Here is a 14,890-nt window from a genome sequence, read left to right as displayed (position 1 = left end):
CGAATTTTGAGTGATTATTTTAATCAGTAAATTGCACTGCCCTAAATTATTTAATTAAGTTCAAGCAAAAATAAATAGTGAATAAAATAAACTCAGAAAAGATGTATGTGTATTATCTTTATTCCCAACGATTAATGATTTAGGCAGTGGGTTTGCCTCAATATTTTACATTTAAATAATTATTTATTTTTCCATTTTGTATTGTTTCATCAACATTTTCTCAACCACATTTCTACAGAACACATTGTTTATTCCGCTCATGAGGGGATATCCATTCTGCAAGCAAAGACATAGCAAAGAAGATAATTGTTGGTCATCTATACTCCAGTCCAGTTGGTGGCAGTAACGCACCAATAACATAGGCAACAACCGACCATATAAACACAAGAGGTAGCTGAAGAAAGGAGCAACGAAGGAACAGCCATTTGCGGTATGCTTCTCGGTTCCCGCTCGCACGAGGCTAGGATCTTTTTTTGGTAGCACAATTCGTGATTAACTAATACTGCGGGAAAAGACTAGGTGAAATTTCATATTCTTCAGACATGCCGCGTGTGTATGTCGGCAAGCTCAGCTACCATGTCCGAGAGAAAGACCTCCAGAGGTTTTTCAGCGGATATGGTAAATTACTGGAAGTCGACCTAAAGAACGGGTAAGCTTTCCATTTATAGGCCATGCTAACATTACGACTTTCAGCAAACGCATTCGCATTCAATCGTACAAGTGTGCTTGAACTTGTTGATTGTATGGATACAATACTTGTTTACTCCGACAGCTAAAGAAGCATCTAGCCAAATACTTTGGTTAACCTTACAGTTCAGGGTCCAGTTTGATTTGTAAATGTTCTCGTACGGTCAATGGCTTAACGTTACTCAACCAGCACGTCCAGGTGCGTCGGTTGAATAATCAGTCGTTTCCTCAAACAAAAAGTCAGTGGCCATGCAATAACGTGACGCCTTTTGTGGAATATCAGATTGAGTTGAATAGGCCTGTCCCACAAACGTAACTATCGTACACGTTTAAGTTGAAATGGGTTATGGAGTGTGTGTGTGTGTGTGTGTGTGTGTATATATAGATGTCAGCCAGTACCCATGAACACAATCCTCATGTGTCCCTGCAGGTACGGTTTTGTGGAGTTCGAGGACAACCGGGATGCAGATGACGCCGTTTACGAGCTGAACGGCAAGGAGCTGTGCGGGGAGCGGGTGATCATCGAGCACGCCCGGGGGCCGAGGAGAGACGGCTACGGTTATGGCGGCGGCGGAGGAGGCGGCGGCGGCGGAGGCGGCGGGGGCCGCGATGGTGGTGGAAGAAGTAGTGAGTCCAATGATGCATCCAACGCCACGCTTGTTTTGACATTTATGATAGAACCGTGTTTATTTACCTTAATTAAATTATTGTACACGTGTTAACAACTTTTAGCCCGCCATAAACAGATTTATAAAGGACTTCATATTGCCAGTATAATTCCAGCCCAATATGTTGGCGTAATATATTCAGCGAACTCGTTTGTAAACTAAATATCTTAAAACGTAAACGTGTCAATTTTAAAGTATGTTGGACTTTAAAAACACTAATTTAAAGTTGACTTAGAGATGTGGCTTTTTCTATTTATTTGTCGAACTAAATGTTTGAAGAGGGGCAAGCCTCCCGTACAGGTCACTGAAATATTGTTTAACCTTTTACGGAGGACAATGCTACTTTACAGCTATACTATGCATGTTAGGAATCTACAGAAAATGTAAATTCTAGACACCTTTCCTTTCAAAAGAACCCATGGCTTTGGTTATGTACATTATCCATGATATGCAATCTGCTCACGTAGTGGCCTGCAGTTATTCTGGCAAAAGTCGAGGGTAGTGTATGTGTCCATATCTAGAGAATGGGTACAAACATGTTTTTTGTTCTGAAAGGGAGACACTTCTTAACCGTGTCATCATAATGGACTTGGTATTTGAAGTATTGTTGCAGAATGCAGTCGCAACAGGTTTTAGCATTACGTTAATCGATGTAGATTTGTCATACCCCAAAACTGTATAAAACAAGGCTAGGAGACATTGAGCGCTACCTAGGAAAAGGGCTGATCATCTGTGCGGTAGGGCTGTGCCGATTTGTACTATTTTTAAAATCTTCAGTGATCGACTTGTCTCATAAAAAGGATCTTATAACCATCCCAACAGCCGTTAACCCATAGGAGTTTTGTGTCAAACCTTTCCCCTTTCCCTAAAATAGGTGCCCTGTTCACATGCTCCACTCACTGTTCCAAAGCAGGTGGTGATGAGTGCTTGGTAGTACTTTAGGCGTGTTTACTTTCTACATGGTTAGGGAAAAAGCCTACTAGTAGATTTATCTCCATAGGGCATTTGAAATTTGAAAATATCTAGATGTGATTTTAGTTAACACATTACAAAAATACTTCCTGAATCGGAATCGGCGGAGACGGATCAACTAATCGTTTTTTTTATTTGAAATAAGTTATTTAATGAAACAAAGAGCAACTGTACAATATCTTATAGGATTGCTTCCTGGACGCTATGGTTCCATTCTACGGTCATAGTATCAGGGGGATGGATCACCATTAAACGGAAAAAACATCCCTAACTGTTGTATTCCTGTTTATTAAATTACCAACAGGTTATTAGTAGGTAGATCTTTTTGCAATATTTCGGCTTTGTTTAAACATTTCAACAGCTGATAAATACGTTTGCGATTAAACCCTTCTAAAGACTGTTACTCCTGATGCCACGGGGAATTATCGTTATCAATGGCAATCAAAATGACTATCGGCACACCCCTACTGCATAGTTATTAATGGTGGGTGGGATCACCACCGGTAACCCTGGTGAAGAAACAACATTGGTTAGTACAGTATGTTCTAATTTCATGTTTGTTTCAAGTGTTTGCGGCCACCCTGAGTTCAAATGTGGTGTTACAGAACTTTTAGACTAGAGTTTATAATGTATTAAAACCAAAGGATTGAGACATTTGAACGTTATTGTACTTGTATTCAGCTATATCAACATTAACATAAAGTGCTTGATGTTTCAATTTGAAAGAGTCCACTGCGGGCTGCTCCGAGTCCATTGAGGCTAAAGGTGACTGGGGGCTAAGATGACTGCCTGACCCGTTTGGCCTTGGCTTTCACCTTACAATGTGTGTGTGACCTTTGCCCTTTGACCATTGGCTGACCTAAGGGGAAGCCATGATGACGGCATCCTTTTCCCCAATAGACCAGGTTGATGGTGAGGAATCCTGTTGGTTTTACTGTTGCAAGACATGTCGTAGAGGTTAAAGCCCACACATGTTTGTATTTTAAGAGTCATTTGCTGTGCATTAATTGTGCATTAGCTGGCTCTTAAAAAGATAAGAAAGTATCAATTCACCTAGTTGGTGAGAGGTGTGGAGCACCCAGTTTGATTTGATTGTTTAATTTTTACTAATTAAAAGGTATTTGCAAAATATACCTGTTAAGGTATCTTTTGCAATGTAATATTCTAAGACTAGATACTGTAAAGATTAGTGACTTGTTACTTTGAAGTATACTACAAATGTGGACTCATGGTCCTTGTCAAACTTGTATTATAATATTATATTGAGGTAATTTATGGTTTTCCCAGGTACAATTGTTTATACAGGTGATTTATGCCCCAGTACATGCTCCCACCTTTGATGTCAACAGTTATAAGTATTTTAAACTGACTGCATAGCAATACAGAAATTTAGAATACTGTAATTGAACTGAAAGTGTAGTTCTTTTTTTTTTTATACTCTAGAACTTCAATAAAATGTCCCAACCCCTAAGTTGGTAAATTAACTCCTCCATATTGTGTACAGATGTTTCCTTATACGATCACATTTAAATCACACACCCAAAACACTAGATCAGGTACACATTTCAGAAGCACACTTTCACCACACACTTTCTTTATTTGATTTTCTTTTACTCCCCTTGAATCCTCACCTGTTAATTGTGCGACTGCAAGGTGTAATTTCCCTGCTTCTGTGCCCTCTGAAGGTAGCGGCTACAGCAGCAGCAGGGGCAGCCGGCAGGGAACTGGCAGGGAGAAGTACGGGCCTCCGGTTCGCACTGAGTACCGCCTCATCGTGGAGAACCTGTCCAGCCGCTGTAGCTGGCAGGACCTCAAGGTGAGACCCAAGGAACTTTGGTCTGTTTATAGGCCCAGGCGTTACTCCTAGGACTACACACACCAACCTTCACTGTATCACTGACTGCTTGGTGCATCATTTTGGTACAACATAATATGTACTTAATTAATCCCAGAAAAAAATAAAATATCAAAAGTTGAAGCATCAGTAAATCTCTAGCTGCTTTCAGACCCATTTTTTTGTAACTTGATTTGATGTACATGAAGGCCCTAATGTGCTGGCTATTGGGACGTATCGTTTCTGCAGGATTTCATGCGACAGGCTGGCGAGGTCACCTACGCCGATGCACACAAAGAACGCACCAACGAGGGGGTGATCGAGTTCCGGTCACGCTCTGACATGAAGCGTGCCATTGACAAGCTGGACAACACAGACATCAACGGGAGGAAGATCCGCCTTGTGGAGGAAAAGTCTCGCCGCCGCCGTTCTTACTCCGGCAGCAGGTCAAGGTAAGAGGAGGCCAAGGGAACTAAAAGGGCCCCTATTGTACCAGCACTGTTTTTTTTGTAGTTGATTAGCCATTCCAAGATCTACCATTGGTGTTGTTCCTCCAAGATGGCCGATTGATGGTTCCAAATTATCAGTTGGTACAGTCCACTGGGTTGGCTTGGCTATGTCTGTGTACTTCATCGTTATTCAAATCAAGATTGTAAATTGCTGTTACTGATGCTCGTGTGTGATTTGTTGCTGCTCCAGGTCTCGCAGCAGACGTCGTTCCCGCAGCAGGAGCAGGCGAAGCAGGAGCTCCAGAAGCCGCTCCAGGTCCCGCTCCCGGTAAGAACTCCCCCTGCTAGAAGAGTGTCTAGCTCAACCGGTGGGCGACCATGGCCCCACTGCCAGGGTTAGGGAGTTAGACTGGGGTATTATTCTAGAAAAGGCTTCCACAAAGTCGTTATTATAGTACGTCTAATGTGGTCGTAGCTTGCATAGAGAAGATTTTCTCACAATTTGAAATTTTGTGTTCCTTTTAATGGCAAATACAATATTGTAAATTCACCCAACATTTGGTATATATAAGATGCACGTAAGTGAACCTGGTTTGCCATATCCCATGACTGAGCTCTCAAACTCAGGATACTTCATCGCATGATATTAGTGTGACGGTTGTCAAGCTAATAAAAACAAAGGAATTTTTGCCGGGATACCACACAGTTTTCAAGTGTAGTGTATACTCAAACAATTATTCACTTCGCCTTTGCCGAATAATTGTTAACTATCTATAGAACTACATCTGTAAAATTAATTGATGCATATCGGTAAAACCCATTTAAAAAGACTAATGGACTAATTTTTTTTTGTTGCAGTTCCCGATCTCGCAGCAAACGCCGCTCCCATTCCAGGTCGGTGCGCAAGTCTCGCTCCAGGTCCAGGAGGAAGTCTCGCTCCAACTCCCCTGACAAGTCCCGCTCACGCAAGTCCCGCTCCCGTTCCAAGACCCGCAAGTCCCGCTCCCGCTCCGAAACCCGCAAGTCCCGCTCCCGTTCCAAGAGCCGCAAATCACGATCCCGCTCCGAAACCCGCAAGTCCCGCTCCAAGAGTGTGTCAAAGGTGAAGTCCGAGCGAGCGTCTCGCAGCCCCTCCAAGGAGAAGTCTGTGAGCAAGATGTCTCCGAGCCGCTCCCCGTCCCCTGTAAATGAGATCTGTGCCAAGTCACCCTCCAAGTCCCCTACCCCCAACGGCGACCGGCCCGCCTCCAAGTCCCCCGCCAAGCGGTCGCCATCTCACTCGCCCTCCCGCTCTAAATCTCGATCCAAGTCCCGTTCTAAATCTCAATCCAAGTCCCGTTCTAGATCCAGATCGCCGCTACAGGATTAGCCACTTCATGTAAATCATTGTTGAACAACGAAACGTATTCTAATCCATGTGTTAGTTAGCAGCGTTTAACACTGGTTGAGTTTTTTTACATCAAGGGGTTTGTACTAAACTCCGGATGAATGCAGTTCTTTGTCTTGATAAGCTTATGGATTCCGGAAACGCATTTCTTAAGTTTAAGGGGTTTGTTTTTTTGTTTTTGCAATAATGGTCTTCTTGGAATTCTTGTCATTCTTGTCTATCATCTGTAAAATAATCTTGCAAATGGGTGATTCAGGAGCTTGGTGAAATGGAATCACTTGAAATGTTCCAATCAAGATTTTTTTTTTTTTGAAATATATATTTTAAAAACGAATGGATTGAACTGGGAAGATGTTGCATTTTTGATAGGTTTGTATGAGTAATGTTTAAATGGTGAAGTATAAAACAAACTGAAACATACAAAATTGCATGTTTTGGCGTTTCTGTTTTTAAAAGTGCATTTTGAGAACTGTCAAATTCCCAATGGCTCGAATTACACTCAGCAGTCAATTTCAGGTTATTTCCTATATCCTTGCTGTTTTTTTTTTTTTGTTTAAATAAAAGTTCAAAAGGAAAAGGCTATGGCTTTATTTGTCTACTCTGAGGCTTGATGAGTCTTCACGTTTTCAAAGCAGGAGAAGTTTATTTTGGCGGCACTCCGGTTGCCTCGACATTTATCATTTCTCCCATTACCGCTGCTTTAGCATAGACTTCTTATCGGTGAGGTCACTTTTATGAAGACGTCGAAACGGGTCGGGTAAAAGCGGGTTGCTATGAGGTCTGCGCCTATGGTTACCGTTTCCTCCCACAATGCATCAGTGCAACCAGCTTGGATCAAGCTAGCAAAAAATGTACTTCTGATGGGAGGAGTAAGCTATCGTAGAACATCAAACCTTTTTGTTTGGGCGAAATCAGAAAGTAATTGCTCATTGGGTATGCACGTAGATTGAGGTGTTGTGGCGGAGAAGCTACGAGCTAACGGTTGAATGTAAGCGTTGCTGCAGGGCTCGTAACTACTAGCTGCTCCGACAGACTAAACATGGACAAGGAACAGCGCAACACGGTGGTGTTGAACGCTTCAAAGAAGGAGTTGTTTACGGCTAGCAACGGGTACAAGTCTCTTCAGAAGCGACTCAAGGCTCAATGGAAGATACAGAGGTAATTTTAAATGAGAACACACTGGCCAACAGCATGCAACTTTGATGCTACTCTTAGTTCATGCAAATCTCAAATGGGCTGTTAATTTCAATATTAAAAAAAACCTCTTTCCTAAAGTATTAAAGAGGAGCTGTCTTCGGAAAAGCTGAAAGGCGTCAAATTGTGGATAACTGCTGGGCCAAGAGAGAAGTTTACCGCATCGGAGGTAAAAACAATCACATTAACCTTTTCCTTATCACCGTTATCATTCAGCGATAAACTTAAGTATAGTATGCTATTGTGATGGAGCTGCACACTCAGGCTTTTCTCTATGGAGTCTACCACACTATAAAGAATAAACAACTAAAATGTGTTGGCAACCTGGTATTGAAAAGGGTGTTAATTATTCAGATGTGTAGTCTTTGGGATTTGAAGGTGTTTCGCCATTGTGTTAAAGCTGGAGGTGCTGAAGCAGTATCTAGACGAAGGAGGGGACATCCTGGTGATGCTCGGTGAGGGAGGAGAAACCAAGTACGACACCAACATCAACTTTCTCCTGGAGGAATTCGGAATCATGGTCAATAATGGTACTGTGTGTGTGTGTGTGTGTGTGTGTGTGTGTGTGTGTGGTATACTCAATAACATATAACTTTGCAACGTGAAGGCTTGATAAGATTTATTTTCCTCCCTCAAAATGACAGATGCAGTGGTGAGGAATGTTTATTACAAATACTTTCATCCTAAGGAGGCCCTCGTATCTAACGGCGTATTAAACAGGTGTGTTAAAACCGTGCTTACATTAAGCCTTTGAGCTCACTTATGTTAACATTATATGACATAGCTTTTCTCATGGCTTTAACAAGCTGTTTGCGCCCCCCCCCCCCATCCTGTCCTACTTTAGAGAAATCAGTCGTGCCGCAGGTAAAGTGGTGCCGGGGACCACAGAGGATGACAGCACCAGGAATAATGCTCAGTGAGTTCTCCCCTCTCATCCCTCTTTTCCCCTTTGCCCTCTTGTTCCTTATTCAGGTACCTGTTGAGGCTTTCATATGTATGTATGTATGTATGTATGTATGTATGTATGTATGTATGTATGTATGTATGTATGTATGTATGTATGTATGTATGTATGTATGCATGCATGCATGCATGCATGCATATATGTATGTATGTATGTATGTATGTATGTATATATATATATATATATATATATATATATATATATATATATATATATATAGATGGAACATTTTATTTGTAAATAGAATTGTTCTTATTTAGTCAATTAATATTTGTATTATATTAGTTTTTGAACGGATGTGGGTTGCTTTCATGTCACAATTTCCCCTGGGGGATGGGTAAAATACCCTACCTCATCTAATCTCTTATCTTGTGCTTTATTGAAGCTGTTCTGCCCTCTGAGGAAACACTGCTGTCTTTGTGTTGTGTACGCTGAGCAGGGCTCTGACCTTCGTGTACCCATACGGGGCTACGCTAAGCGTGATGAAGCCCGCCATAGCTGTTCTTTCCACCGGCTCTGTCTGCTTCCCCCTTAACCGGCCTATCCTAGCCTTCTACCAGGCAAAGGTGAGCGCTCGCGTCAGCTTTCACACGTCTTCTAATAAATACCAGGGAAGGTGTTTGCATACCTCTACATGAGACAGCCGATATCTGACTGTTGTGTCGTGTCTTCTCATCGAAGGAGATGGGAAAGCTTGCCGTTCTTGGCTCCTGCCACATGTTTAGTGACCAGTACCTTGACAAAGAGGAGAACAGTAAAATATTGGTTAGTGCGTTTTAGTTCGATTCAAAATCACACAGCATTCCTATTTTGGTTTGGACGTTGTAGAGCTGGTTGTGGTTTTGTGGCCTGACAATGTTTCTTCCCACCCATCAGGATGTGGTGGTTCAGTGGCTGACGAGCGACAACATCCAACTAAATCAGATTGATGCTGACGACCCAGAGGTAACGAGACATGATTCTGAACCCTATAGTAACTGCAGACAATTTTCACCGATCTGCTATTCCCCTTGCGTAGATCACAGATTACACCATGCTACCAGACACAGGGCGCCTGTCCGACCGCCTCCGGGTGTGCTTGCAGGAGGGGGAGGAGAACCCCAGGGACTTCACCTCCCTCTTCGATATGTCAATGTTCAAACTGTCCACAAACACCTTGCCTCAAGTAATAAGGTACCTACTCGATGACAAGAACGATGTCTGTAACCACTGACTCTATCTATCAAATAACAGGCCGATTTTTTTGCAGCGCTTACCAGCAACTCAATGTGAAGCATGAGCCCCTGCAGTTGATCACGCCCCAGTTTGAGACGCCGCTACCTCCGCTTCAACCTGCTGTGAGCTTCTCTCCCCGCCATGACTCATTTCTTCGATCAATTGATTATTTCGAACACGTTGCCATGGGTCATACGAGCAATACGTGCAACAGAGTTTTCTTGTTTCAGCAACGGCTCTTGTAGATCTGAGAGACATTTACATTGAATTCCATCCCCCCTGCCCAGATCTCTGGGTAGGGGGGATGGAATTAGAATTCAATGTTAATGTCTCTCAGATCTGTGGAAAAGGGGGATCGGGTACACTTTCAATTGTGTGCCCTATTTGTATCCCTCTTTTCATATTAGCTGTTATTACTTGTTTCATCTGGATTTTTGACATTGGAATTCATCATTTTATTGCTATTACTGATAACTGCCCGTGGTCCACTAATGTGTGTATAAATTAAAAATTGGTTGCTGTCCACTTTAGGTCTTCCCGCCTGCGTTCAGGGATCTGCCCCCACCCATGCTGGACCTGTTTGACCTGGATGAGGCTTTCTCCTCAGAGATGGTGCGCCTGTCACAGCTTTCCAACAAATGTGAGTTTTCAGGGATATTCCGTGTCATTTGCAGGACAGGCGGTGGCACTAGATGGATGTCTTTAAATTAATGTGTACGTTCTTCCTCAGGTACCTCGGATGACGATCTTGAGTTTTACGTGCGCAAATGCGGGGAGATTTTGGGGGTGACGGGAAAGTTGGATAAAGACCAGAGAGACGCCAAACACATTCTTGAACACATTTTTTTCCAGGTGGTTGCCTTCAAAAAATTAAATCAGGTGAGCTGGTCTATGTACAAATCATAAAATGAATCTTAATTGTGCAATGTCAAGACACTGATCCAATGTGTTCTTTACAGGAACACGAGAACACTGAGGCACCGTTTTCCACATTCTGATTAGATTCAGAATACTGTAGATTCATAGCCTATGTTTTCAGAAGTCCATAAAACTGATGGATTAAAGCAACAGGCATGGTGGCCTTAATGCAATTTGACCATGTCTAAGGCCAGAAAAGGTGGTCTGATATCAGGTGTATAGCACACAATACATGTGGATAAAGTCAAGTGGATTTTTTGCAGAGAAGGCCCGCATATAAATATATAACAAGTCAGCATATTGTCGAAACAAAACAATGGTGTGATGAGTGAATATTCTGTAAATAAATTATAAATACATTGATTAAAAAACTTTATTGGAATGTCAATTTTTAAGTAGTAAGTAAGTAAGTTTAAGTATTGTAGGGGTTCCATAACAGTTCATTACCATTAATCCTGCATGCATCTTGTGGGCTGAATATATCAAATGCCGCTTTTCCACTGCATGGTACCAGCTCGACACGACTCGACTCGACTCAGCTCGCATTTTTTGCGTTTCCACCGCGATCTAGTACCTCAAGTGGCTGCTTTTTCTAGTACCGCCTCGCTCTAGGTTCCAAGCGGCTGAGCCGATACTAAAAGGTGACGTCGGCAGACGGCCGGCCACTGATTGGCCAGAGAGTGTGACGAAGTCGCGAGAGCGACATGGCAACCATGCCGGTAACAGCCATAGCAGCGCCGCAGCCAACATATTCCACTTCTTCAACTTCTTCAACATGCCAGCTAATAATAGTAATGTTATCGATGTCCTCCATTGTTGTTATGTGGGTTCTGTCCATGTGTGGGTTGCGTAGTGCGTAGGTGTTGTTTGCGTCGCGTACAAAAATACGTCACGGCCCTTTCGCGCAGCCGACCCCGCCCACGTCCAGGAGGTACTATTTGCGGTGGAAAAGGACCCGTGCTGCTACCGTGTCGAGTCGTGTTGTGTCGAGTCGAGCTACATGTGCGGTGGAAAAGCGGCAAAATAGACCATTTACTGCCCAGCTACCTGAGGGACCAAAAGCATATTGTTTCTAACGACTGTGCTAAGCTCGTTTGGGCGGAGCATCCGGCCATATTGGAGAGGCAAACTCTACTAGTGATAGAGTTGCTAAGCGAGCGTCGGACTCAACGTGGACTCCAATGTTGTGGATTCAACGTAGGGGTGGGGCCCGATGTCCGTCTTGATGAGCGAAAGGTCCCATGGAAGTTGGGATGCTGAAACGTCAATAAGGGACTGCTCAAAAGACACCACCACCCTGGGCTTCTGGTGCATCTCGTTCTGGTTCGGGGTCGAGACCTTTCCATCGAAGAACCCAGGCGTTTGGGATTTGGGACCTGGCCTGGTTGAGGCGTTCAGATCATCGTGGCAGGGAGAAGACACATACACTTGACAGAGAGATGTTGGAGTGTGCAGCCTTCCCGCTGAGGATGCATTTGCCATGTCGTTTGACATTCGTGATCCAGACAGATGGCCATATGACAAAGTAGACAGTTGATTCCGCTCCCCAAAGAATGCCCTGTCTAGCTCTGACGTCGAGGAACCATCAAAGCTTCTCGTGTCTAGGTATAAAGTGACAAACATAAACATTACTGCATTAAACTTTAATTCCGATCAGAAAGAGAACACATTTTATTTTTTTAAATGTACCTGTATGTAGACGTTCAGCCTCCATGTTTCCTCTCATCCAGTGAGTGCACGCCGGCAATCAGAAAACCAGGTGTTTTAAACCATCCAAACGACTCTAATTACTAATCTAATACTAATAATAATCTAATACTAATCTGCCTTGTTTTTATTTAAGTTTTTTCATGTTTTCGCAATTTAATCTATTTTATTTTTATGACAAAGTTTGTCATACGTTTTAACTTCGTTTTGGCCTTCTTTTGTCGCAATTTTTCTTGCACTTTACCCCATCCTGAGCTTGATTTTGGATATCTAACGCCTCGGTCGATCTGAAGCTGGTTGCCAGTGCTCCACCGCTCCAACCGCTCCACCGCTGCTGTTTTTGGGCTACTCGATGTCTCTCTCCCTCTCCTTCATCCTGTCGGCGTCCATCCAACATCTGTCGGCGTCCGGCGTCCATCCAACATGGGATATATCTACACCGCGGAGCAGCTCCAACAGCTTGCCTCCTATGCCATCAGTTCCATCGATGAAGATGTACTCCAGCTTTGCCAGGTTACGGGGATCCGTCGGAGGAAGCGCTACATACACAGAGGGTCTCGTCGCTCCTTCAAGATCTACAATCGAGCAACGGAGGATGCCATACCGACTATCCAGTCTCGGCGCGGCTCTCCTGGACGATCCTCTCATGTAGGCAACTCTGCACCCCGCAAGGAAGTCCTCCATCAACACTTAACAGGCCGGAATGATCTCTCCCTGGCTCGTTGTTCGTGGGATCCGAGGTTCTCCTGCCATGTAGGCCTATCCTTCACCCCGCACCGACCCCAAACACCTGTCAGCTCTGCTCGTCCGAGATTGCGGATCCGTAGCGGTGGGGTGAATCCCCTGAACATCCGCCCTCTGGAATACTGCCGTCACCCTCAGACTGTGATTCACTCCACAGCAAAAGCCGCCCTGGTCAACAGCAGGTCTGTGTCGAACAAAACTTTCGTTTTAAATGACTTTTTCTCTCGTCACAATCTGGACTTCCTATTTTTAACCGAGACTTGGATATGCGCTGGAGTTGGTCAGTCTTCTGTTTTCAGCGAACTTTGCCCCACCAACTGCTCGTTCATTAGCACGCCAAGGTGCGTTGGAAGAGGAGGCGGAGTAGCTCTCGTTTTCAAGAATGATTTTAAAGTACGGTCACTCTCTGTAGGCAGTTTTTCCACTTTCGAACTGCAATGCATTATTGTAGAATCTGCCACGTCCCCACTGGCTTGTGTTCTGATCTATAGACCCCCTAAGCCTGACAAAGACTTTATAACAGAATTCTCTGACTTTTTGTCCCATTTTGTGTCATTGTACGATCGTCTGCTCATACTTGGTGACTTTCATATCCATGTCTGCTGTCCAGACAGACCCATGGTCAATGAATTCTGTGGTTTAATAGATGCCTTTGGTCTCACTCAACATATAAACAAAGCTACACATTTACTGGGACATACACTTGACCTTATTTTATCATATGGTTTTTCTGTTGATAATATTGTAATTGAGGATGCCACTTTCTCTGATCACAGACCTATTATGTTTGATGTTACCCTCTCCAATCATCTGCCAGCTACTAGAGCTCAAGGCCATTACTCTCACCATATAAACTCTCTTACTGCAGCCCAGTTTTCTGATAGCTTTCTCAGTCAAACTGTTGCTTCTACCATTGCAACAGCAGCATCATCCTCTTCCAGTCCAGATGATTTAGTCAGCCTTTTCCACTCTTCCTGCTCCTCCATACTTGACTCTGTAGCTCCTCTCACATACATCCGCCCCAAACTAAAATCTCGATATAGGTTGGATGAGGCCACCCGCTCTCTCAGGCAGGCCTGTCGTAAAGCTGAAAGAAAATGGAAAAAGGATCACCTTACTGTCTCCTTTGAAATTTTTAAAACTGCCTTAGCTGCTTTCCAGGCTGCAGCAAAAAAAAGCCAGGGCAAAGCACCTCTCTGATTTGATCAGTAAACACTCAAACAGACAGATAGTTATCCATGCCTTTATTACTTCACGGCTGGATTATTGCAATTCCCTCTACCTTGGCCTCCCCCAATCCTCACTCAGACGTCTGCAGCTGGTCCAAAATGCAGCTGCGCGTCTTTTAACTGGCACCAGGAGGCACGAGCACATCACACCCATTCTGGCCTCCTTGCACTGGCTCCCAGTTATTTTTAGGATCCAATTTAAAATTGTTTTATTTGTTTATAAGGCACTCAATGGGCTGGCCCCGGCCTATATCACTGAGCTTGTTCAGCCCCACTCTGCCCAAAGGTCCCTCAGATCCTCTAACAAAGGGCTTCTGTTTGTGCCACACTCACGGCTCAAGCAGAGAGGTGATAGAGCCTTTGCCATTGCTGCTCCACGTCTGTGGAACCAGCTCCCCCTGGACATTAGATCCGCCCCCTCCATTTCTGCCTTCAAATCTAGGCTAAAAACCCACCTCTACTCCCTGGCCTTCCTTGCCCCTTGACCTTTTAGCCTACCTCCTGTTCATGTCTGTGTGGTATGCCCTGGAAATGAATGTTCCCCCTTTAATAATAATAATAATACATTTAATTTAGAGGCGCCTTTCAAAACACCCAAGGTCACCTTACAGAGCATATATTCATCATACATTTTTCAAAAAAAAAACAAGACATTGTGGAAAAAATAAATAAATAAATAAATAAGTAAACATAAGCAATAAGAAATAAATAAAACAAAAACAAGACAAAACAAAAAAAAAAAAAACAATCAAAACAGTGATCAGTTAGACGTTGTGTGCGAGTTTGAACAGGTGAGTTTTGAGTTGTGACTTGAAGGTTGTAATGGTGTCTGACTGTTTTATGTGTGGGGGGAGGGAGTTCCAGAGCCTGGGTGCTGAACAGCTGAATGACCGGGCACCCATTGAAGTGAGTCGTGATGTGG

General features: G+C 43.6%; 2 protein-coding genes across 3 annotated transcripts; both read left to right on the top strand.

Annotated features, from left to right (window-relative positions):
• The first annotated feature begins 348 nt into the window (after positions 1–348).
• srsf6b (serine and arginine rich splicing factor 6b) lies at positions 349–6,559 on the top strand. 2 transcript variants are annotated; one of them, XM_056605650.1, is made up of 7 exons: positions 349–649; positions 1,118–1,314; positions 3,192–3,239; positions 4,013–4,143; positions 4,411–4,613; positions 4,861–4,938; positions 5,469–6,559. In XM_056605650.1, the coding sequence occupies exons 1-7, from the start codon at positions 543–545 to the stop codon at positions 5,977–5,979; spliced, it is 1,275 nt and encodes a 424-aa protein (XP_056461625.1). In that variant the 5' UTR covers positions 349–542; the 3' UTR covers positions 5,980–6,559. The 2 variants fall into 2 exon arrangements, with proteins under 2 accessions (XP_056461625.1, XP_056461626.1); XM_056605651.1 differs by lacking the exon at positions 3,192–3,239 and having other exon boundaries at positions 351–649.
• A 103-nt stretch (positions 6,560–6,662) lies between these two features.
• Positions 6,663–10,667, top strand: ift52 (intraflagellar transport 52 homolog (Chlamydomonas)). The gene is made up of 13 exons (XM_056605649.1): positions 6,663–7,155; positions 7,273–7,360; positions 7,592–7,721; positions 7,836–7,911; positions 8,036–8,107; positions 8,595–8,721; positions 8,837–8,920; positions 9,032–9,100; positions 9,174–9,328; positions 9,405–9,492; positions 9,902–10,010; positions 10,101–10,249; positions 10,330–10,667. The coding sequence occupies exons 1-13, from the start codon at positions 7,037–7,039 to the stop codon at positions 10,366–10,368; spliced, it is 1,305 nt and encodes a 434-aa protein (XP_056461624.1). The 5' UTR covers positions 6,663–7,036; the 3' UTR covers positions 10,369–10,667.
• The last annotated feature ends 4,223 nt before the right edge of the window (positions 10,668–14,890 follow it).

The sequence above is a fragment of the Gadus chalcogrammus genome, chromosome 13 (assembly GCF_026213295.1).
Source record: "Gadus chalcogrammus isolate NIFS_2021 chromosome 13, NIFS_Gcha_1.0, whole genome shotgun sequence".
Lineage (NCBI taxonomy): Eukaryota > Metazoa > Chordata > Actinopteri > Gadiformes > Gadidae > Gadus > Gadus chalcogrammus.
This window is presented reverse-complemented; position numbering and strand designations above follow the sequence as displayed.